Source organism: Rhyacophila brunnea, unplaced genomic scaffold, assembly GCF_057557595.1.
Source record: "Rhyacophila brunnea isolate RB1 unplaced genomic scaffold, BYU_Rbru_1.0 scaffold_13, whole genome shotgun sequence".
Classification (NCBI taxonomy): Eukaryota; Metazoa; Arthropoda; class Insecta; order Trichoptera; family Rhyacophilidae; genus Rhyacophila; species Rhyacophila brunnea.
This window is the reverse complement of record NW_028232785.1, coordinates 40,616,028-40,639,203: the sequence shown is the minus strand read 5'-3', so window position 1 is coordinate 40,639,203 and position 23,176 is coordinate 40,616,028. Positions and strand designations below refer to the sequence as shown.

At 37.3% G+C, this 23,176-nt stretch overlaps 1 protein-coding gene across 1 annotated transcript; it reads right to left on the bottom strand.

Moving 5' to 3' along the window:
• Positions 1-321: 321 nt before the first annotated feature.
• Positions 322-22,955, bottom strand: LOC147077527 (uncharacterized). Its single transcript, XM_085940859.1, has 9 exons — positions 22,829-22,955; positions 20,499-20,700; positions 16,729-17,098; positions 13,871-13,959; positions 8,868-8,930; positions 6,944-7,006; positions 5,033-5,083; positions 3,345-3,398; positions 322-2,118 (listed from the first exon to the last, which is right to left on the bottom strand). Exons 1-9 carry the CDS (start codon positions 22,843-22,845, stop codon positions 1,423-1,425), a joined length of 1,605 nt encoding a protein of 534 aa, XP_085796985.1. The 5' UTR covers positions 22,846-22,955; the 3' UTR covers positions 322-1,422.
• Positions 22,956-23,176: the final 221 nt, after the last annotated feature.

Genomic DNA, 23,176 nt, shown 5'->3' with positions numbered 1-23,176 from the left:
TATTGTTACTAATAGAACAATAAACAGAACATTAAATGGACGCATGTTGGATTTATATGACAAATTATATTTCATTTGGCATACGTCATTTGCACCCGCGACCCGCAATCCGCGCATCGCCTAGCCACAATCTTTTTAGACCATGCCTCAACTGAGGTATAGCCTTAAGTAGGATGCCCGTAACTAAAGCGCTTTGGTGTGAATCCAGTGGTTACAGGTTCAAGTCCCGTCGGGCGTCATATTTTTTCTAATAGGTATATATCTGTGGTGTTTTCAAATTATATATTACGTTTATATCAGGGAAGACTGAAATACCTAACTGGTTTGGAGTAACAGGCAACCGATCTCGAGTGTGGAGGAATATGGGATAAACTTAAACACGTGTCAAGTATACGTCATTCCTTCGTTCCAACGACCTCTCTCGGTTTGTGCACTGACGCTCATTCAATGTTAGTATATTTGAAGGTTGCAACACACACTATTGCACGTCTGTTTCATTTTTGTAGGACACTCACAAATTCAAAACCCTGCTTCAAAATGTAGTGTATTGGGATATAGCCTATCGGAACTCTATTAATCTGTACTGTGATTCGCACCAATTTCTTCACTGATCCAAATTAAATCAGAATTAGAATAGAATCACCACACGCCAGAGCCCAAACAATGGACAACTGGTAAAAGCACACTGAAATAGGACAAGATCGTTCTATCGGATGGTACGGTAATGGCTGATGCTTTTTGATATGCCCAAGTAAACATTTGTGATTCGATTAATCCGATAAGACAGGAGGCTTTAGAGATTATCAAAGTTCTGCCAGTCCCTATAAGGGTTACATGTAAGTTGTACGTAAAACATTTCACCGTGGCACAGTTCGCCGTGAGCTTTCATATCGGAAAGAGATGACCGTATACTATACGGTCTCCAATTTTAGTAGATTCAATATGAAGAATAATTCAATTTTCATAGCTGATATTGGCAAAATTCATGAATGAAAACCTAGCCTAACCTAGCAAATAATCCAGTAAAGTGCTGGCTTCCTGTAAAGTGTAAACTGACAAGAACCTTGTTTTATTTAGACATGAATTTTATGTCAGTACTATACGACCCAAAGAGGTTGGACAGTCTTTATTATACGGCCATATATTTCCGATACAACATTTCACGGTGAAGTGTGATACGGCGAACTGCATACGTACAAGTTTCTGGACATGCCCTATAAGAGATATCTGAATCGGGACGAGTGCTACTGAACATAACATCGGTAATTGAATCAGTAATGGTCAATACCCGTTCCGCGAAGAATGTGACTTGGAATCCCAATTTTTTTCTAATTTTACATTTGTTTCTAATAGATATAGTTCTGGGATTACATGCATATGGTTTCGAACTGAAACTTTCCGACCCATAGCAAAATATATACATCAATCATAAGAAAATGGTTTCTCATTATGAACTATCATTCCGTGCTTGACCAGAGACGTGCCGTCTCCGCATTCATAATTACACGTCTCGCATCGGAAACGTTTCACCACGCTCTCTTTCCCCCCGATCGTGTGCACCTTCAGCGTCCCCCGATCGTGGCTTCTCACAGTAGAACGTAACTTGTAAGCAATCGGTTTATCTCCGGTGTGAATAATCCTCACATGTTTCTCGAGGTGCGGTAACTCTTCGAAATGAACGCAGCATATGCCGCATTTGTAAATATTTTTACCCATAACGTTTTTTGCTGGGATTTTTTTATCTGCGTTTGACTGACTTGAATTTGTTCGGACAGACTCGTTGACTTCTGATGAATTCATTATTGTCAGATCAACACGGTTACAATCGTCTTGATTTGATCCTACTTCCTCTTTTATTATTGTCACGTCTTCAGGATCGTCTGATAGTATTTCATCTCCGATGTGTCGAAAATTCCAATACGATACCTCATTCTTAATGTCGTTTTCGTCGATTGATATATAGCAATGCTCGCTATCGCTTTCGGTGTGTCCTGATTGACCTGACGCAGACTGCGTTCCGGTATTTCCGTCATCATCGATGAGACTCAGTGGTAAATTCGTAGAATGTTTCTCGACTGGGTCCAGACGAGAGGTAGTCATGTCATTTGCGGTATCTGTCTGAAAGAATAAAAAACAATCGTCAAAATTGAACAAGGGTTGGTGAAATGTCAAGGATGTAAAACAATTAAAAATACAGTCGAACTTGGTTATTACGATCACGGAAATAGCGAAATCTCGGATGTAAACATTCGTTGACATTTTAGTTTATGATTTTCTCCACACATTTATTCACTTTTATAACGAGCTACTTCTCAGGTATACCAAGCAAAACTGTTAATGTGTCGATCGTTTAAAAACAACATTTTTGACCCTAAGCGATAAAATCCGACCGGGCAGTTAATTATACCGATGCCGCCGGGATCGTATTACGTTTATGACACTAGTCAAGTGTCTAAGTACCGAATTGGTGTTTTCGCCGACAACATTGAAAAAGTATCCACGCATAAGCTTTGTGAAGCCGGCGGCTCAGCACTTCATTACAATAAACAACTTCTTTTGTAGTTTATGAATGCCATGCTTGTTTCGGGGAAAAATTATAATTTATGATATCACGAGTAATGCTTACAACGAGCAAATTCAGTCAGTTCCATCTTCCTCGTAATAACCAAGTTTGACTGTAATCAAACACCCAGGTTTTGAAAAAATCATATTATAAGGGATGGAACTTTCTTCCTTCCTTTATAAATGATAAGTCGGGGATGTTTCAAAGAGTATACGATATATTTGATTTTATATGGTAACAATACAATAATTTGATATGCGCGAGTATAATAAATTCGAGGTAATTTATACTGGAACTACGGCGTAGTCAGACTATATTGTACCTAGCCACCGCCAATCTTTAGATTAATAAAGCCTGAGCATAACTTATTGCACAAGCAACAAGTGGACCACTGCCATACTATTTATTGATAATGTACGTACTTGCAAGCAGAGTTTGGTATTCTATAATGACTGAAGAGTATAAATAAGTTATTAGTTATTGTCGTTTAGAATCGACTGTCACATTGACAAACATCCTAGTGTATTATGATATTATTATACACAGAAGAAGTTTACTTTGATCGTCACTTCCAATTATTAATAGCTTATGAATGCCATGCTTGTTTCGGGGATTTTTACGATGGTTGTCAGATTTTTTATGTTCTATGCTTAAATAGAATGTGGCGCGAAAAATGTTATATAACGATATAACAAGTAATGCTTATAACAAGCAAATTCAGTCGGTCCCATCATCCTCGTAATAACCAAGATCGACTGTATAATAATATTATTTTGTTCACCTTTTTGTCAGTCTTCGTAACGATCAATGTAATGAGGGCATCTTGTAATTCATTCTGTAAAAAATAATGAAAGACATAATAATTTTTGTATTCGGTACTGAACATACATATTTTAATAAACTATTTCTTTTATTCAAAGGATAATTCACAATATTGGAAGTCACAATTAAAATGCCTCCATGAGATTTTTTATTATTTTTTTTATATATCCCGCATTTATTGTTTTTTGTAGGGTCCGTTGCAAACCGTAGAATCGGGGTTTCACTGCAGTAGTTCTCACATGAAATGCTTATCAAATCCCGCGAATCCAGTGATTTCGGGTACAAAAAAAGATTTTTTCTAGTGGCTGTACCTCAGTTGAGGCACGGTCAAAAAGATTGTGGCTAGGCGATGCGCGGATTGCGGGTCGCGGGTGCAAATGACGCATGCCAAATGAAATATAATTTTTCATATAAATCCAACATACGTCCATTTTATGTTCTGTTTATTGTTCTATTAGTAACAATAATAATATATTCATTGATATGTTTTCTTTTTAACATTGGTGCGTATCACGGAACAGATTAATAGAGTTCCGATAGGCTATAAGCAGGGTTTTGAATAAGTGAGTGTCCTACGAAATTGAAACACATAGATGTGCAATAGTGTATGTTGCAACCTTCAAATACACTAACATTGAATGAGTGTATACCTATTAGAAAAAATATGACGCCCGACGGGACTTGAACCTGTAACCACTGGATTCACACCAAAGCGCTTTAGTTACGGGCATCCTACTTAAGGCTATACCTCAGTTGAGGCATGGTCTAAAAAGATTGTGGCTAGGCGATGCGCAGATTGCGGGTCGCGGGCGCAAATGACGCATGCCAAATGAAATATAATTTGTCATATAAATCCAACATACGTCCATTTTATGTTCTGTTTATTGTTCTATTAGTAACAATAATAATATATTCATTGATATGTTTTCTTTTTAAAGTAAATGGGTAACGTTTTTAGTCATCTTTACACGATTTAAGAATTAATATGCCCGTCGCCATCACGAAACAAAGTGACGTGTTTCCAGCTTGACGTTCTCTCTCAGAATGCGAGCGAGTCCAAAATTTCGTCGCGCCTATAGTTGAAAATTATTTGCCGTTTCACCTTAAAGATATAACGGTGAAACTTTCAACATAGAATATACTTTGTGGTGTTATCTTTTTATTATTTTGTACAGATAACTAAAAAAAATAGTATCTTAGTTATGTGTGTTATATCTCTTGACCATTAAATATTGAAATGTACAGTTGGCACACGTGTGTGATAGTCAAAAGAGTTTTGCGGCTTAAATCCATTGACCACTGCATCTTTGATGATTTTAAAATACTTTTGTGTACTTTACTCATTTTCGCCAAATTTGTGGCTTGGCTCCCTTGACATCTACAGCGACGATATGCATGAGGTGTTTTCAAGTTAGGTAGGTACCTTTATGTTAAATATTCATAACCATGACATACCAATTCTTGTAGATAACCGCCATGTATATGGAATTACTTCCGTATTAATTTGAACCAATGAAAATAGCGGACACGTGCTCAAGTGTTAACTGTTCCGAATAGATGTGCAGAGGTTCTTTTTTTGCTTCAATTTCATACATTCAGGCTCAAAGGTTTTATTTCGGTCTTTTATATTATTTAAAAATTAAATACCTGTCTGTGGACCAGCCCATCCATGGTAGAGATGATGTTACTCTGCATATCCTGGAAATCACAATAGTCAAATAAGTCAGGATATTTTCCCAACGGTTACACATGACAACCCGACCAAGGTTCTGCGAGAATTTGCACAAGAAGCTTTATGAAAGGTTTGAAGAACTCTTAATACCCCATTTACACGTGCATGGATTTGGTTGACAGTAAGTATTATCGTGGCCATAACAAAAAAATGTATGGCTAAACATGTATTATCCTGCAGTTGGCAAGATTGTATGCATGAATCAAAAAAGTTTGGAAGCTTCTGAATTTTCATGTGTCAGTAGGATTCTTTCGATCTGCGCCTACGCCGTAGAACGATAGGGGCGAACTTGCCGGCAAAAAAACCAACTACAAACGAAATAGTAGCATATGATGACAACATCACGTCTCACTCAGTTTTAACCTTTTTACTGCACCTTGCACGCCGCGAATTTTATTGCAAAAATAAAAAATAAAAATCAATTTACATTACAAGTGATAAAAAAGAATTCTGTTTCAATTCCAAGTATGTGACATTATTCCCAATATATGTCGTGTGTTCAACATATTATTTCTATGTTTAAAATAATTGATTTTTTTTTTCGACCATGTCCGATCCTAATAGGATCATATGGGCCGCCACAGAGTAGAGGTTTGTATTGACAGATTTTGTTTTTTTTTCCAGAAATGGATGTCAGCCACTTGCTCAACCTACTAGGTCCATACCCTGACACACACAAATTGAAAAACAATATGTGTACTTGCCAGACCTAGGATTCGAACCTGGGACCCACGGTGTTTTAGTCCAACGCTTAAGCCGCGCGGCCACCGTGGGAATAATTAATAAATAATTGATTTACATTAGTAAAATCCAGTTAAAGCGGGACGTCCAAAGACGTCATTTTTGTGTGAGCAGCGTTCCATTGACGGAAAATTTCACGTCTTAAGACGTCATTGGCAGCCATCCGGTTAAAGAATAAATTGGAGAGACAGTCAGCACTTTTACGTGTAAACAGTTATTGTCACGATAGTTTAAAATACGCACTATTGCTGCAAGTAAATCCATGCACGTCTACAGACTCTATAATGCTCACATACATCTGGACACTGATTTCATACACCGAGTGTCCCTATGTGTCAGTGACGAGGGGTGGAGGTAGGCTGTTACGATTCGACATAAATAGTGCACACTAAACTTTGTCAGTCACACTTACATGTTTTTGTTGAACTTAGAAAACAGTTTACAGGTGGGTGCTGGTAAGGTTATAAAATTCAATTAAACCCTGCCTAATCCAAACCATAATAGTTTAGGTATGCTAACCAACAAAAATTGTGCACACTTTGTCAGTCATACTTGTCGTTGAATTAAGAATACATATTACAGATGGTGTTGGTTAGTTTTTTTTAATTCTTCAAGCCCTGATAAATCAAACCATAATCGATAAAAAATATTCTTCTATCTATAAAATATTTAGATTTATGTACGATTTAATGGCATAATGCCGCAAGCACCAATATTAGGTCCAAACACACATTAAAAAACAAGAATTTGCCAGACCCGGGACCCCGGATATTATAAGCCGACACATTACCGCTAGGCTAACATCGTCTCTGTTCTGGCATAACACACTAACTGGAGAATACTAGTTTTGAGTAATTTGACTTTGAAGTTGTTAAAAAGTTTGAAATAATAGTCTATCATGTGAGTTTATTAAGTAATCGTAAAAAGGATGACTTTAAAATAAAGACTGTTTATTTATTAAGAAGGTTTCCAAACGGTAAAGTTTGAAATAAGGAACATTTTGATACTAACTCAATATGTCATTTTTTCGAATTAGTGTCTTCTGCCAGAACAGTGACGATATGTAACTTGGTTTTGATACATACTGCCAATTTATCTTCTTTTCTTGCGGCTATCTCTGCCAGAGTTGACAGCGACTTCTCAATGGACTGAAAAATGAAAAGAAGAGATTGAATCCAGAGTTTGGACAATTGCTAGAAGGGTTATTTTATACATTTCATATTAACCTTTTCTAAGCCTGACGATATTAATATGGCAGTATCTGACAGGTCGCAGAATTTTAACCACAAGTAGATCGACACTCTTATTACAATCGCTATAACACCGATAATTTGGCGCTTAGTATATCATAATTATTCAAACAGATGTGATTGCGTGTTTAATTTTTTAAAATATGCAAATCAATCGACAGTGACTAGTAATTTGAATTTAAAGTCAGACGAGATAACTCGCGAAATTTGTATGTGCTGCCTGTCGATCACGGCCTCACTAGAGACATAACTCATTGAAGGCGTAGAACCAAGAAGTTGAAACCAGAGGGTTGGAGCCAATGACATTAATATGGACGAAGCATCTGGAAAAAAATGACACTCACTTTTTTGTCGGGTCTGCCGAATGGCATAATCTGTTCTAACGCCATTACAATAAAGGTGATATTGCTATAAATTCACAATATTTTTTGTCGGGTCTGCTGAATGGTTCGGTTTGAACGGGTTCGCTTAAATTAACATTGACACTAGAAACACTGTTTTAACGCCATTACAATAAAGGAGATATTGCTATAAATTCCCGATGCGTGATATCGCATATTGGAATTTGCGTGACGTCTACTTATACATGTGCGAATGTCGCTATGCGGGTATTGACTTGCTAGCTACTGTACTGAGTGCGTTGTCCATTAATAATGTCATTGGTTGGAGCGGACGCTTTTTTGAGTTGCTGCGCTCCAGGACCTGTCTTACTCCAGCTCCGCTCCAGGGTCTACTTCGCTCCGGATAAAAAGTTTTAATAGGTAGGTATATGTATACAATAAATGTCAGAAAATTGAAAAATTAGTTTTTAAATAGGTAAGGTAAATTGCAGACAGCAAATCTTCTTCCATTATCAGCCTCTTCTGTCAAGAAAGTGAAGTTATTTATTATATTATAATAAGTGTTGTAAAGTGTCAAATACTTATAATATTTTCATTGGATTTTAGGACACATAAAAAAAAACATCCAGAGCGGTGGAGCAGTACAAATTTTCGGTGCTCCAGTTAAAACACCAGTGCTCCACTGCTCCGTGCTCCTGCTCTGAGCTCCGCTCCAACGCTCTGATTAAAACACTAGATAGCACAAAATTACATTCTGTACGCTGTGTGAGAAATCAAACATGCAAATTGTACAGTATGACGCTTCCGAATTTCACTTCGGAAACTGCATATAGAAGGAGTGGAAAGCCTACTTCTAAAGTCTTCATCAGACGAAGCTTTTAATACTCTTTCTCGCTTTGGCAGAGATTTTTGGTTCACGTCGATGTACGTGGCAGTGAAGATCTATCGGCCGAGAAGACCATTTTTCGTATCCTTGTTTCCGGCATGCGTTATATGTGATTAAAACATTTCACCGTGAGCTTTCTTTTCGGAAAGAGATGACTGTTTACTATACGGTCTCCAATTTTATTAGATTCAATATGAACATTAATTCAATTTTCATAGCCGATTTTGGCAAAATTCAAGAATAAAAACCTAACCTAACCTAACAAATAATCCAGTATATCGGCTATTTTCAAAATATGTTTGTTGCTGGCTTCCTGTAAAGTGTAAACCGACAAGAACCGTGTTTTATTTAGACATGAATTTTATCTCAGTACTATACGACCCAAAGAGGCTGGACGGTCTTTAATATACGACCAAATATTTCCGATACAACATTTCACGGTGAAGTGTTATACGGCATACGTACAAATTTCCAGACACGGATCAACCCCACTATGAAATAAATGAATGGAGAAAGAGTGTTTAATACGCACCGCCATCTTGGCTTCTTTCATGGTAGCTATCTCCGCCAGCGTTGACAGCGACCTCGCAATTGACTGGAAAAATCGTAAACAAAATTTTGATATCATGACACATGTCACAAACGTTAAAAATCAATTGCATTCAACGCCTTTGTTAAACATAAAATACTTAAGGGCAAATGCATAGTAATACAGCAGTATACTGTCAATTATATGTGCTGATGATTGCGAGAGAGGACACAACTAGGGAGATCACTGATAATCAAACCCGGAGACCCCATAAGGCACTGGACTATGGGACGGCTGGCTGCTGATTATGAAATACACCCGATCCTCTTTTTACGCGGCTTTTTTTGCACAGTTCAAAAAAAATACCGATTATTTTTCATTTACACTGATTTTTTTTGCTTTAACACAGTTTAAAAAACTAAAAAAAATAAAAATACATATGTCGTCACCGGATGCCGCCCAGAGATACATACTTACATACATGGCGCCACTAGTCAGTCACTTCATGTATCGTATGATGTCTCGTCATTTAATATTTAATTGAAAGTAAACAGGCACGTTTATTGTCAAGTAGCGACACTGAATGAATAAATTTCTCAATGCTAAGTTTAATGTAAATCGAAAACTATGCAGTCATACAACAAACAGTTATGGGGGTTAACATGTATTCAAACAACAGATGGCAGAACCGGAGATCAGAAGACAGGTTCTTCATCCAGTATTCAGTACCCAGGAGTGCTAATTCGTACGTTATTTAACCTTCTGTCATTTATTTGACATTTGTGATGTTTATTAATTTAATCATCACCAGCCTGAATCTATTCATTGCTGGATATAGGCCTATTCAAGCTGCTTCCACTTCTCTCAGTCCTGTGCGTTGCATTGCCACATACTTCCGCAAAACTTTATCATTTCATCGATCCAGCGGCCTCTAGGTCTACCTTGCGAACGTTTTATACCTCTTGGATACCACTGGATGACTAAATTCGTCCTACGATTGTCTCTTCTTCTAGCAATGTGTCCAGCCCATCTCCATTTGAGGCTTTTAATGAACTCTATCACATCGCAAATCCTTGTCTGCTTCCTTATCCACGCATTTCTCTTTTTGTCCTTTCGAGTTATGCCCGGCATGCACCTCTCCATATCGCGTTGTGCTACTCTAAGTTTCAGGATCTCTCTTTTACTTAGGATCCATGATTCACACGCATATGTGATTATGGTAAGCACACACTGGTTGAACACTTTGCGCTTTAGGCACAGTGGAAGGTCACTTTTGAAGACATTATTCAGGCGGCCAAAAAGCACTATAGCCGAGCTTTACTCTGCGAACAATTGCATCAAATATACATCCGTCTATAAACACTTGTTTTAATAATGTTCAATAATAATGACAATAGTAAAAGTAGCAAGCAGTAATAAAAATTAGAATTGAGATAGCAAGGAGCGCCTTTCTTAAAATGAGACGCATCCTTAGCAATCGAGACCTTAACCTAGGTCTGAGACTGCGTATGGTACGTTGTTATGTTCTCTCAATTCTTTTTTATGGTATGGAAGTATGGACGCTAAACCAAGAGATGTCACGGAGACTTGAAGCTTTCGAGATGTGGCTGTATAGACGCATGCTCAAAATTCCTTGGACTGACCGGGTGACAAATGTTGAAGTTCTCAATCGAATGGGGAAGGACCGAGAAGTTCTACGTAGTATCAAAACCAGGAAACTACAGTACCTCGGCCACATTATGAGAGGACAAAAGTATAGCGTTCCCCAACTTGTCATTCAAGGAAAGATCAACGGTAAGCGTAGCAGAGGACGGCGCCGCATTTCGTGGCTTAAGAACCTCCGTGATTGGTACGAGTGCAGCTCCACTGAACTGTTCCGGGTAGCAGACGACAAAGATAAGATTGCCTTGATGGTGGCCGACCTCCGCTAGGGGATGGCACAATAAAAAGAAGAATGACAGTAATGTTCTAATCTGTCCACGATGACCGAGCGGCTAATGCGTTGGCTTATAATGTCGTGGGTCCCACGTTTGATTTCTACGTCTGGCTTAAATACACATGTATTGTTTTTTAATGTGTGTTTGAAGTCAGAGTATGGACCGAATAGGTTGAGAAAGTGGGTAACATTAAAACAAAAATCTGTTAATACAAACCTCCACTCCGTGAAGGCCCATATGATCTTATTAGGATCGGACATGGTCAAAAAACAAAAAGGTCTGATTAGATTCAATTACAGTATTTTTTGACATTGATTCGTATCAAATATCTGATAACAATACTTATGAGTACCTACTCACTAACCTACGTTTGAATCACTCAGAATTCTTCCTGTCTATTGTCGAACAAGAATTTCTTATCACGTGTTAAAACTGTGAACTAACAATCCCTTCCAGTGCACCTAATCGCACTTCCGTTTTCAAATGAAAACACGCCCAAATGTAATTTCATTTTACGCTCCCATGGTGTACAGATCTATCAATTTACGTAATATGAAGCTTTTTAAACCATAAATAATTACAAGCACATAAGCTCATAATTATGCTCAATATACTCAAACTTGTACTTGATATGAAGTAAATAAAAAACAAACAAACAAACAAATATAGAATACTGAAATGTCATTTTGATTTCCATAGTAACGCACGTATATATTAATAATTTAGTTGCTAGGATCACCCCCCTAAGCAACCAATAATAGTCTTTTGCTTTTTACGAATTTTTCTAAAATAACTTCTAAAATACAAAACAGAATTAACTGAAAATGAATTCAATTCTCCTTAAAGATGGCTAAAAGTATTAAAAGAATGCATTGGCATCGTGCACTGATACGAGGGTGGGTCAATAATTCCTTAGAAAAAAGCATTAAAACAGTTTTTATTTTTGTATTTTTTTTTTATTTCTCAACATAATCTCCTTGGAGCTCAATACACTTGGTTAGACGTTTCTCAATTTTTTTTAAACCGACAGAAAAATAAGTTTTCGGAAGGTCCTCAAAATAAGCATTTGTCCGATCGATGACTTCTTCATTTGAAAAAAAACGTTGTCCACTTAGCCATTTTTTTTAAGTTTGGGAAAAGGAAAAAGTCACTGGGGGCTAAATCTGGCGAATAAGGTGGGTGGTCGACCAATTCGAATTTCAATTCTTCAATTTTAGCCATTGATCGTAAACATGTGTGAACACGGGCATTGTCCTGATGAAAGAGGATTTTTTTCCTGTTTAAATGAGGCCGTTTTTCTTCAATTTTGTTTTTTAGCTGGTCCAATAAAGATGCATAATAATCCCCTGTTATTGTTTTTCCTTTTTCCAAATAGTCAACGAAAATAATTTCACGTGCATCCCAAAATACAGTAGCCATAACCTTACCAGCTGATTTTACGGTTTTCACCTTCTTTGGACATGGTTTGCCTTCGCAATCCACTGCTTTGACTGTTCTTTCGTCTCGGGAGTATAGTGGTGTATCCATGTTTCATCTACAGTCACAAAGCGACGAAAAAATTCATCCGGATTGCGTTGCATGAGCGACAACAGGGCTTTAGAGGCCACCACCTTATTACGTTTATTGTCGACTGTGAGCAAACGCGGCACCCATCTTGCAGAAATATTTTTCATGCCCAATTTGTCATGTAAAATAGAAATGACGCTACCTTTTGAGATCCCTGTAACCTCAATTATCTCACTCAACTTTAATCTTCGGTCACTTAACATCATATCGTGGATTTTATTGATCATTTCTGGTGTAGTCACCTCTACAGGACGTTCTGAGCGTGGTTCATCCTTTGTTGATGTACGACCACGTTTAAATTCATTTAACCAGTTATAAATAGTTGCAAGTGAAGGAGCAGATATGCCGTGAACTAAATCCAACTCATTTTTTATTTCCTTTGCTGTTAACCCTTTTATATTAAAATGTTTAATAACAGCTCTAAACTCAATTTTCTCCATTTTCCATTTTTCCATTTTCCACAAGCAAATTTTTTTTTTAAATGTACGAGAAACACACAACAACCCGACCAATCTGATTGAAACTTCGCAGCATACCGAATCGGTAGTGCCGCTGCATGAAAACAAACCGCTTACAGTACTAGTCGCGCCACCTGTCGGCTTTTCTAAGGACTTATTGACCCACCCTCGTATATTCTAAAAGTTTCAAATGTCTAGTTAGTCGGGAAGTTAGTTAAAAATCAATCGCAAGATTTGTACTGGACAAACAACCACCGGACAAACAAGAATAATATGTTATATATAATATAAAAATAAAAAATATTTATAATATAATTGTATTTTACTATAATAAAAATGTTGTAAAATACAATAGGTGCTCGGTAATCCGGCACGTCCAATAGTCCGGCATTTTGCAACTCAGCTCTCCTGTTCTATAAACCGGCAGGTTTCACATTAACCTGCCGGATTACAGAGCAGAGAGCCGTTCGCTCGGAAGTTCAGTGCCCGACCTAGACAGATAAACACATGTTTGTTTGTTTCTCTCGTGCATAAAAGTGTCACTTACACAAAATGGCGGACAAAAAACATAAACATGAAACCCTTTGTGTATGTTTACATAAACTAATAATGATTTTGACTGTGCAAATCTGTGATATAATTATATAGAAATCCAATAATCCGGCATTTCCAACAATCCGGCATAGGTGAAAAAATATGAGTGCCGTATTACCGAGCGCCTACTGTATGTCTAAAACAATCAGATGTTATGTTAGAATTATTATTAGTAAACTTTTAGTTTATTGCGAACATAAAGAAAAATAGTCATGTCTAAAAGTATAACCGAAACATTATTTAAACACGCCTTGACAGGTTCATCACTGAGAAGTCTATATGCGACTACAGCGAATTCCTGTTATCGCCGATTTCTTGTTGTCGGACAGTAAGAATAAGTAAGATGTCTTCAATGATTTTTAATATATTGTCAGTTGCATTAGCTGTTTGTCAATAAATATGACATATGAAAACAATATCTTCAGACACCAAGAAAGATGATTTAGTATACCGTCATCATAGCGTTATTTTCCAGCATCGCTGTCAACATCTCGCCATCGACCTGGTGCGAGGACTTGCCAAAAGCTCGTCTCCTGTACCCTGTAACACCAAAAAATTATCACATTAATCATTTCAGATCGTGAATCTTATGAAAAGGAATCGTTATAATCTTAGACTATAGATACATCTAGACGCCACCCGTTGCATTGCTAAATGAAACCGCGTGCCTTGCGTTTGGTTTGTGAGCGAGCGAACGCATTCGTCTACAAATGTTCGAGACCATAGACCATTTCGCTAGTGCTCGCCCAAAGTGCTCGCACTAGACGCTCAGAATCAAAATATAATTTTCTATTTTTTTACGTTACATAGTATTTTTAAGCGGTCAAAATGTAACCATTAGATAAAGATATCCATAATTTAAGTTATTTTAAAGAAACACTAGGTCACTGATATTAAAATATATAATAAAATACAAATAAATTATCACGAACATGTATCAACTTACTTATGAAACGTAATACCATCTTCTTGCTTATCAGTACGGCTACCACATTTTAATACAACACACAGAACTATCTTTTCTACTTAATTAACCAAAAATATTTACCACTGACTTTATGTTTAACACAAAAAATATCAATTTTAGCAACACGAGCTCGCAAGTTATCGACGCTATCTGAAGCGTTTCGCCCCGTTTTGATGGCGATACTTTTGGCAACTGGCTTGGAGCTAGTAGATCTTTTATCTTACTCTAGCGCGTGTCGCAGAGATTGTAAGGGTGCCGAATACTTTCTCACTCGCACTCATACATCGTTTTTGTTCAGGCCTTGGTTATAATTATATGAATCAATGAGTGAAGGTAGAGTGCAAACTTACACCGCAAACAATCGACCAATTTCATGACACCGAACTGGGCAAGCCACGTATAACAATGTCCGGAAACTTGTACATATGCAGTTCGCCGTATCACACTTCACTGTGAAATGTTGTATCGGAAATATATGGCCGTATATTAAAGTCCGTCCAACCTCTTTGGGTCGTATAGTCTTCTTCTTTTTCTTTTTCCATATCCGCCCCTTAACTGGAGCATATGGACACCACGCGGCACCTCCAAGAATCCCTCGCCAGTCTTCTTGCTTCGTTCCAGGTCAAACCAGCATCCCGTAGCTCCGCCGTATACACTCTGTAGATTGTATTTAGAGGCCTTCCAGGTCGCCGGAATCCGGTCGGCTTGAAGAACAGGCAAGCCAGGTTAAAGTTCTCTTCTGGCATCCGCAGCACGTGGCCGAGCCAGGTCCAACGTCGCCTCTTCACTTTCAGCGTGATGAGAGGCTTGGTGCGTTCTCTTATCTCCTCGTTGCTCCTAAAGTCAAACCACTGCACACCCAGTATTTGTCGCAAACATCTGTTTTCGAAGCTCAGTATACGGTTGCTCTGAGCCTTCGTAAAGTGCCATAATTCGCTACCGTAAAGCAGCACCGTCAGAATGCAAGCATCGAATAGGGGGCTTTTGGACGACTGACATAAAATTCATGTCTAAATAAAACACGGTTCTTGTCAGTTTACACTTTACAGGAAGCCAGCAGCAAACAAATTTTGAAAATAGCCGATATACTGGATTATTTGTTAGGTTAGGTTAGGTTTTAATACTTGAATTCATGAATTTTGCAAAAATCGGCTATGAAAATTGAATTAATGTTCATATTGAATCTAATAAAATTGGAAACCGTATAGTAAACGATCATCTCTTACCGATAAGAAAGCTCACAGTGAAATGTTTCATGTGCAATTTATATAACGCATGCCGGAAACAAGGATACCAAAAATGGTTTTCATTCGGATGTGCCTGCTGGATAAATACAGTGAGAAAAGCTATTACTTGAATTGAACTGTGGTGCCTTAAGAATCTTTTAGATCATAAAGAATATTTGAGGTTCTGAGGATTGAATTAATACAAGTTCACCCATCGCTGATCAATTCGCAGTGGCGAGGGGTGGAAGCTTAGACTATAGATACATCTAGACGCCACCCATTGCATTGGTAAATGAAGCTGCGTTTGGTTTGTGGGCGAGCGAACGCATTCGTACGCAAATGTTTGAGACCATAGACCATTTCGCTAGTGCTCGCCCAAAGTGCTCGCACTAGACGCTCAGAGTTAAAATATAATTTCCTATTTTTTTACGTTATATAGTATTTTTAAGCAGTCAAAATGCAACCATTAGGTAAAGATATCCATAATTTAAGTTATTTTAAAGAAACACTAGGTCACTGATATTAAAATATATAATAATATACAAATAAATTATCACGAACATGTATCAACTTACCTATGAAACGTAATACCATCTTCTTGCTTATCAGTACGGCCACCACATTTTAATACAACACACAGAACCATCTTTTCTACTTAATTAACGAAAAATATTTACCACTAACTTTATGTTTAACACAAAAAATAGCAATTTTAGCAACACGGTTATCGACGCTTAGTTATGCAATAAGCTAAGATTTGCCGGCTACACCGTAGCAAACCATCTCCCAGATCTGTAAACCTTTTATCTTACTCTAGCGCGTGTCGCAGAGATTATAAGGGTACCGAATACTTTCTCACTCGCACTTATGCATCGTTTTTGTTCAGGCCTGGGGTGGAAGTTAGCTTTAAAGATCTGACATAAAAAGTGCACACTAAACTTTGTCAGTCATACTTATTTATTTTCATTGAACTAAGAATACAATTTACAGATGGTGCCGGTTAGTTTTTAAAATTTAATGAAACCCTATTTTATATCTCCAATCGCCATTGTACGTTAGGGAAAGACGAATGTGTGCAATTGGAAAATGTATAATTATAATATATTAAAAGATTACCTCCAGCTGGATACGAAGAAGTCTCTATTTCCGCGAAAGACTCCTGACTCTGATGCGTATCCGCAGCCGCTGAGAAGTTTTCCCTTCCCGAGGGTCCGGGTGACGCCGGATCAACAGTCGATGAGCATTCGATTGGTATCGCCTGTTCCGCATCGCAGGCTACCACCATCAATGGCAAATCGACAGACCGAGGATGTTCATGCGGCGTCATAGACAGTGTAACTGGACTGAAATGTATTGCGACTTCTTTCTGTGTAGATGCACGCTCTGGTTTGATTCCGATCGTATGTAAAACCTTCAGCGTCAAATCGTCCATGTCTGCGCGTTCAGTTATCTTTTTCCGAGCTCTACTTTTTAATTCCTTCCAGACCTAAAATCACATTGTCACGATTCAAACGTGGACTATATTATGATGGAGAAAATAGAGACCGCTTACACCAGTGGTTTTCAATTCTATTTGCAAACACGGCTCATTCCCAAAAACATATTTTGCAGCAGAATCAACTGTTTTACAGACCAATAAAACACTAATTTGTATGATTTTTTTAAAAGTATAATATAATAAAGTCAAACTCGGTTATTACGATCATAGCGAGATCTCGGATATAATGAGGAAACATTCGTTGAAATTTTAGTTTTATGATTTTCACCTTTTATAACGAGATAGGTACTTATCAGATATACCGAGCAAAAATATCGTCAAAAATTTTCTTAAAACTGTTAATGTATCAAACGTTTAAAAACATTTTCGACCGTAAGCAATAAAATCCGACCGATGCCGCCGGGATCGAATTACGTTTATGACACTAGTTAAGTGTCTAAGTACCTAATTGATGTTTTCGCCGACAACATTGAAAAAGTATCCACGCATATGGTTGAAATTTCATGTAAAAATCCAAGCTGAAGTCAGTAGGTAGAGCCCTACCAACATAAGAAGACCGACGAGATGAAACGGGGGGAAAAGAAAGAAAAATATTGCCAGGTTCAATAAATATTTTGCCTCGTTAAATAATTAATCTTTGCTTCTAATAATAATAGTTTTATAGAAGTCCATTTGTGTAATAATTAAATTATAATATATGGAATTGTAAGAAATCATGTGTAGGTATAGCACGTATAGTATATTTTGAACGTATAATGCATTATTAATAATTATTGATGAATGAACCCGTTCAAAAACAAGATTTGAGGCAGTACATAAAAAATATATTTACCTAATTGTTTCCAAGACTTAAAGTAGGTATGAGCTTCGCCCCAGATAACATTTATATTTTACAACCCCATGTGGCATCCATGTGTTTGGGACTTTGGGCAGTTTGGAAGTATTTTAGGCGATTTAAAAGGCAGCAAGGGCTATTGTTTATTTAATTGGTATGCCGGTCTTTGTTATTGATACGAAACATGAATTAGGTAGGTGTATATAATAATAATATCTCAGACAGCAGGTGTCCATAGACGGAAGCATGCACGATGAAATTGCTCGAAGAACAAAGCTGGGAAGGAGTGCTTTCGGACGTCTGAATAGTATCTTCAAGAGTGACCTACCATTATGTCTTAAGCGTAGGGTGTTCAACCAATGTGTGCTACCCGTGCTCACGTATGACTGCGAGATGTGGACCCTCAACACGAGAGATGTCCAAAGGCTAAGAGTCACACATCGAGGCATGGAGAGGTGTATGTTGGGCATCACGCGAAAGGACCGTAAGAGAAACGAATGGGTTAGGAAGCAGACAAGAGTACGCGATGTAATAGACGTTGCCAAACAGCTGAAATGGAGATGGGCGGGGCACATTGCTCGCCGAAAGGACGGCCGCTGGACAAATGCTGTCATCCAGTGGTACCCAAAGGGCACTAAACGGCCACAGGGTCACCCTAAAAGCCGCTGGATTGACGAACTGGTAAAGTTCGGCGGAAATACGTGGCACAGGACCGAGAGAGTTGGAAAAAGCTTGGGGAGGCCTTCATCCAGCAGTGGATTGACCCCGGCTGATGATGATGATATTATAATATGCTTTCAAATAAGTATATAATATTTATTAAAATTACTTATTTATTTGACATTCCTAAAACAATGAAAAAACAATATCGTACATGAAAGGAATGGATATTAAGTGTATATAGGTAGGTACTATTTTTATAATTTATAATAATTTTATAATATATAATTTGCACAAGAAAAAGAAAATAGTTGGTCTTAGTAGGTACTGATACCACCTAAAACCATGGCATCCTCAGAGGATCCAAGGCCATGAGGCCTGAATCGTCATTGGGCGGATTCATGCAGACATGATCGGATCGACTACGATACAGACATTTCCAGCCCGTAAGAAATATCGTTATTTCGAAAAAAATATGTCAAATCATGCATCGACTCAATATGGTGTCACCTGCGCAGTCGAATCTAATTCTGGGGTGCGCAGTGACAGATGATTCAGCCAGCAAGCGCCGACGCATGCGCAAGAGACAGCCAGGTTGCTTCGAGTGAGATTGCGAGGGAGATTGTTTCGTTTTTTCCTCTCGCCTCGCGTCGGCTGCTCGGAGCCGACGCACCTTCGTGAATTATTTAAATTTTTAAAAATATTATGTTTTAGACGCTGTATTCTTGACTAAAGATATTACGAAAATAAAAAGCCCTGTTTCCGCCGTAAATCTGCGTTGTCAATAAAACCCGCATGTCCCCGAAAGGAGAAGCCAGCAAACCTAACCTAGACATTGCATCATCCCGAGGAGGTCCAGCGGCTCCTACGCCCCCCCCCTCCTTCGGGAGGTGACAGTACTAATACAAAATACAATAGTCATATTAAAATACACCTTTTCAAATACTACTCAGAAATCAGTCTTTTTGAAACTATTACAAGAAATAAAAATAAAGTTTCATTTTTTTCTTTAAAAAATATCAAACTAAATTTTAAATTATTGAGTATATTTTATCAGCGTATGGCAACATTCAGTGACGTCCCGTGGGGGTAGGCAGATTGAGCATCGCTTGGGGGCGGCAGTTACTCGAAGGGCGGCAAATCGAGGAAAATCATTTGGAATATATAGAAATAGCTACATGAACTTAGTAATAGTGAAAATATCTTTCCATTAAAAAAATCAGCTCACTTGTTTTATCGGGTTCACGATATCTAGTTTACTTCCGTTGCCCTTCAACGTAACGTCCTTGGTGACCAGAAACCAGAGACCACACTTGCAGATTTGCGATTAGTCTGATGTTTTGTTGGTAATGTATCCATACAACACATTTCTTAGGTATTGGACTCATGAAAGGATGATAAAAATAATATTTTAAAAAAATGAGGCGGCATTTTGGCGCTGCCTAGGGGCGGCATTTTATCTAGGGACGTCACTGGCAACATTAACATATATAGCAAGATCTTACATGCCATCATGAAGGCAAACGAATATATACCAAAAATTTTATGAACATTTATTTATGCAACTAATAATTCAGTGTACAGAACAAAATAATAGTTCATTAAATTACTAAGAAGGGCAAATAAGTGAAATTTGCCGAGATTCCTGACGCTATCTAGTAATCAAGGAAAGAATCTATTACTTATTGTTACCTTGATTCGGTTGCCAATATTAGCGAAATTTGTAAAAGACTTAAGTTGCATGACTACCAGTTAATTTCGTCATAATTATGTAGGACGTAGATGACTCAATTGGTAAAGTACATAGGCCAGAATCCGATGCAGGTTTGAATCTTATCAGGCATCATATTATTGTAATATTTTCAAAATATGTATGTTAAATATTTAATTTACCATCTTCCACTGGTCGACACTCTTCCCGGGCCCCAAGTCTTGCAGTTCGAGTCGCAATTCTTCCCACTGGTCAAGATACGATTGAAGACCCAAAGGCCCTGTATGTATACCTCTGGAAAATTTTATGTCCCGCTCCATGTACGAAATTATGTGTTGCTTTTGACTGAACGTTATACGAGGGCCGCGAAATCTCACTTTTTTACTGAAAAAAATCAAATGTAAACAAGTTGAGTCGTTGTATTTTGGCTTTTGGTCCATCAAATCAATTTCAGCGCATCTATTCCATACACAAGACTGCTTTCGGCCGCTACGGCAGCTATCTAGGGTAAGTTTGTATCGAAGTATTAACACTTACAATAAATTATCTGTCTAAACAGTCAAAACTGTCTATCTCGCTCTAAAATTTACCACAGCCAAAAGAGGTGCTGTTAAAACATAGCACTTATTGTAATTGTAAGTGTCGTGGGTCCCAGGTTCGATTCCTGGGTCTGGCAAGTAAACATATTGTTTTTTCAATTTGTTTATCAGTCAGAGAATGGACCTAATAAGTTGAGCAAGTGGCTTACATCCATTTTTCGTAAAAACAAAATCTGTTAATACAAACCTCCACTCCGCGGAAGCCAGATCTTATTAGGATCGGACATGGTCGAATAATAATAATATTGTAATTGTTACAATAAGTGCTAATACTTTGATACAAACCTACCTCAGATAGCTGCCGTAGCGGCCGAAAGCAGTCTTGTGTATGGAATAGATGCGCTGGATAAGTATAATATCAATTTTATATTGAATGTCGTATTTCTTCCCCATTGTTTTGGTTCAAACAAAATAAATCAGTACAAAATCCTCTTCGTCTTAATCAGAGCATAATATTATGGACTCCACTAGAGATGGGAAAACTGGTTGATTTTGAAAACTATACGAAGAGTATACTTACTACCAATATAAAAAAATATTTAGCATATAAACTTGTTCCAAAAATACTTACTAGTATTTGGAATACTATATAGATCATTTGGCGTGCGTATGCGACAAAAGTTTCATACTCAACTGAAACTAAAACCAACTCCATATTATTAGTATTTTAAAATACGTATCGGGGTCAGGGAACTCAGACTGTGTATCGGCTTCAATATAATCGCTAAAAATACGCTGAGCTCCGCTTGTCGAAAAGTCCCATTTATTATAAAATTTTAAATTTATGAGTTGTTTTTCTGTTATGTTACAATATTATTGTTAACAAAAATGAATAACAGTGATTTTTTTTAAATTATAAACATGTTTTGAGCGGTATATAACAAGCCTAAGCCTGTGCGTCATCTCACCACTGTGCTTCGACACAAAATTTATGACCTATAATTATTCATACATTCGATCGCAATAGACCAATAAATTAATAAATTAAAATACACCTATATTCACTGCTATTTTGTTTGTGTGCATTTAATGTCAATAGTTAATGTCAATAACCTTCCAACTGGCGAGTGCACAGAACAGCGACTCGCGATGATATCATCACAAGTTTTTTGGAATAAGTTTATTGGGCCACAAATACTTAGTATGGGTAGTTTCATCCGAAACTTGAGTACACAAACCGGTGACAGTATTTCCAACTCACCTCTAGACTCCACACATTGATAAAAATTCACTCAAACGGTCCCTACCAACCTGGGAGATCCCGACTGTAGCCTCTTTAGTCGTATGGTAAATCCAGCCCTGTTTGTGACATCAAACATTGCGTCACCCGTGGGTGTCAAGAAAAGTTAATTAGATACTTACAAAAAGTTTTGACTATAGCATTGGTCTAATCTTACCCCATTTCACGATACTTACAAATTTATTTAATTAGGTAGGTAGGTATGCATTAAAAATATAATTTGTTTAAGTAACTGATGATCGATATATTATATTTCTTAGAGCAAGTATTAAAAAAACACTTTCTACTTAATATCTATATGCTCCATCTGGAGTAAAATAATGGCAAAAAAATTTCAAATAATCTATTGCACAAAATGTTCCATTTAGTAAAAACTTATAGCAAGACCCGATTTTGTCAAAAAGTATTGTCACTGCTATCTTATCAAAGCACCTTTCGATAGGCACTTTTTTGATGTCTTTACCCACGATTCTACCGCCCAGTACAAGTAGCATACTAAAAGTTACCTCATTTACAGTATATCTATGCTCCGGACTTTCATAATATCACAATTTACAATGATAGCAGTAATAACGTGGATGACACATTAATCACAAATGAAAATATTAATTAAATCAAATATTAGTATGATACGGGAACAAAATTGACAATTTGACGAAATAAATGGACTTACTGCAGTGTGCCAACCATTTTGCGTTATAAACAAACTCGTGTTTATGTGGAAAATAGCAAAAGTGCTAAATATAACTCGATTTTGACACGAAACGAGTGTTAACTTTAGTGTTATGTAGGTATGGAATAAAAACGAGACGTTACCAAAGACAATATAATGTCAAAAGCGAGAAGGTAACAATAGAATAGGTAGGTAGTTAGGTACCTACTTTATAACTAACAGGTTTTAAAATTTGTTTTATTATTTTATAGGAGTCTAATAATTTTCTAATTGTATTTAAAATATAATTTTCTTATTTCCAGCCAATTTATTGATGAATTTTATTATTATAAATTATTTTTTATTATA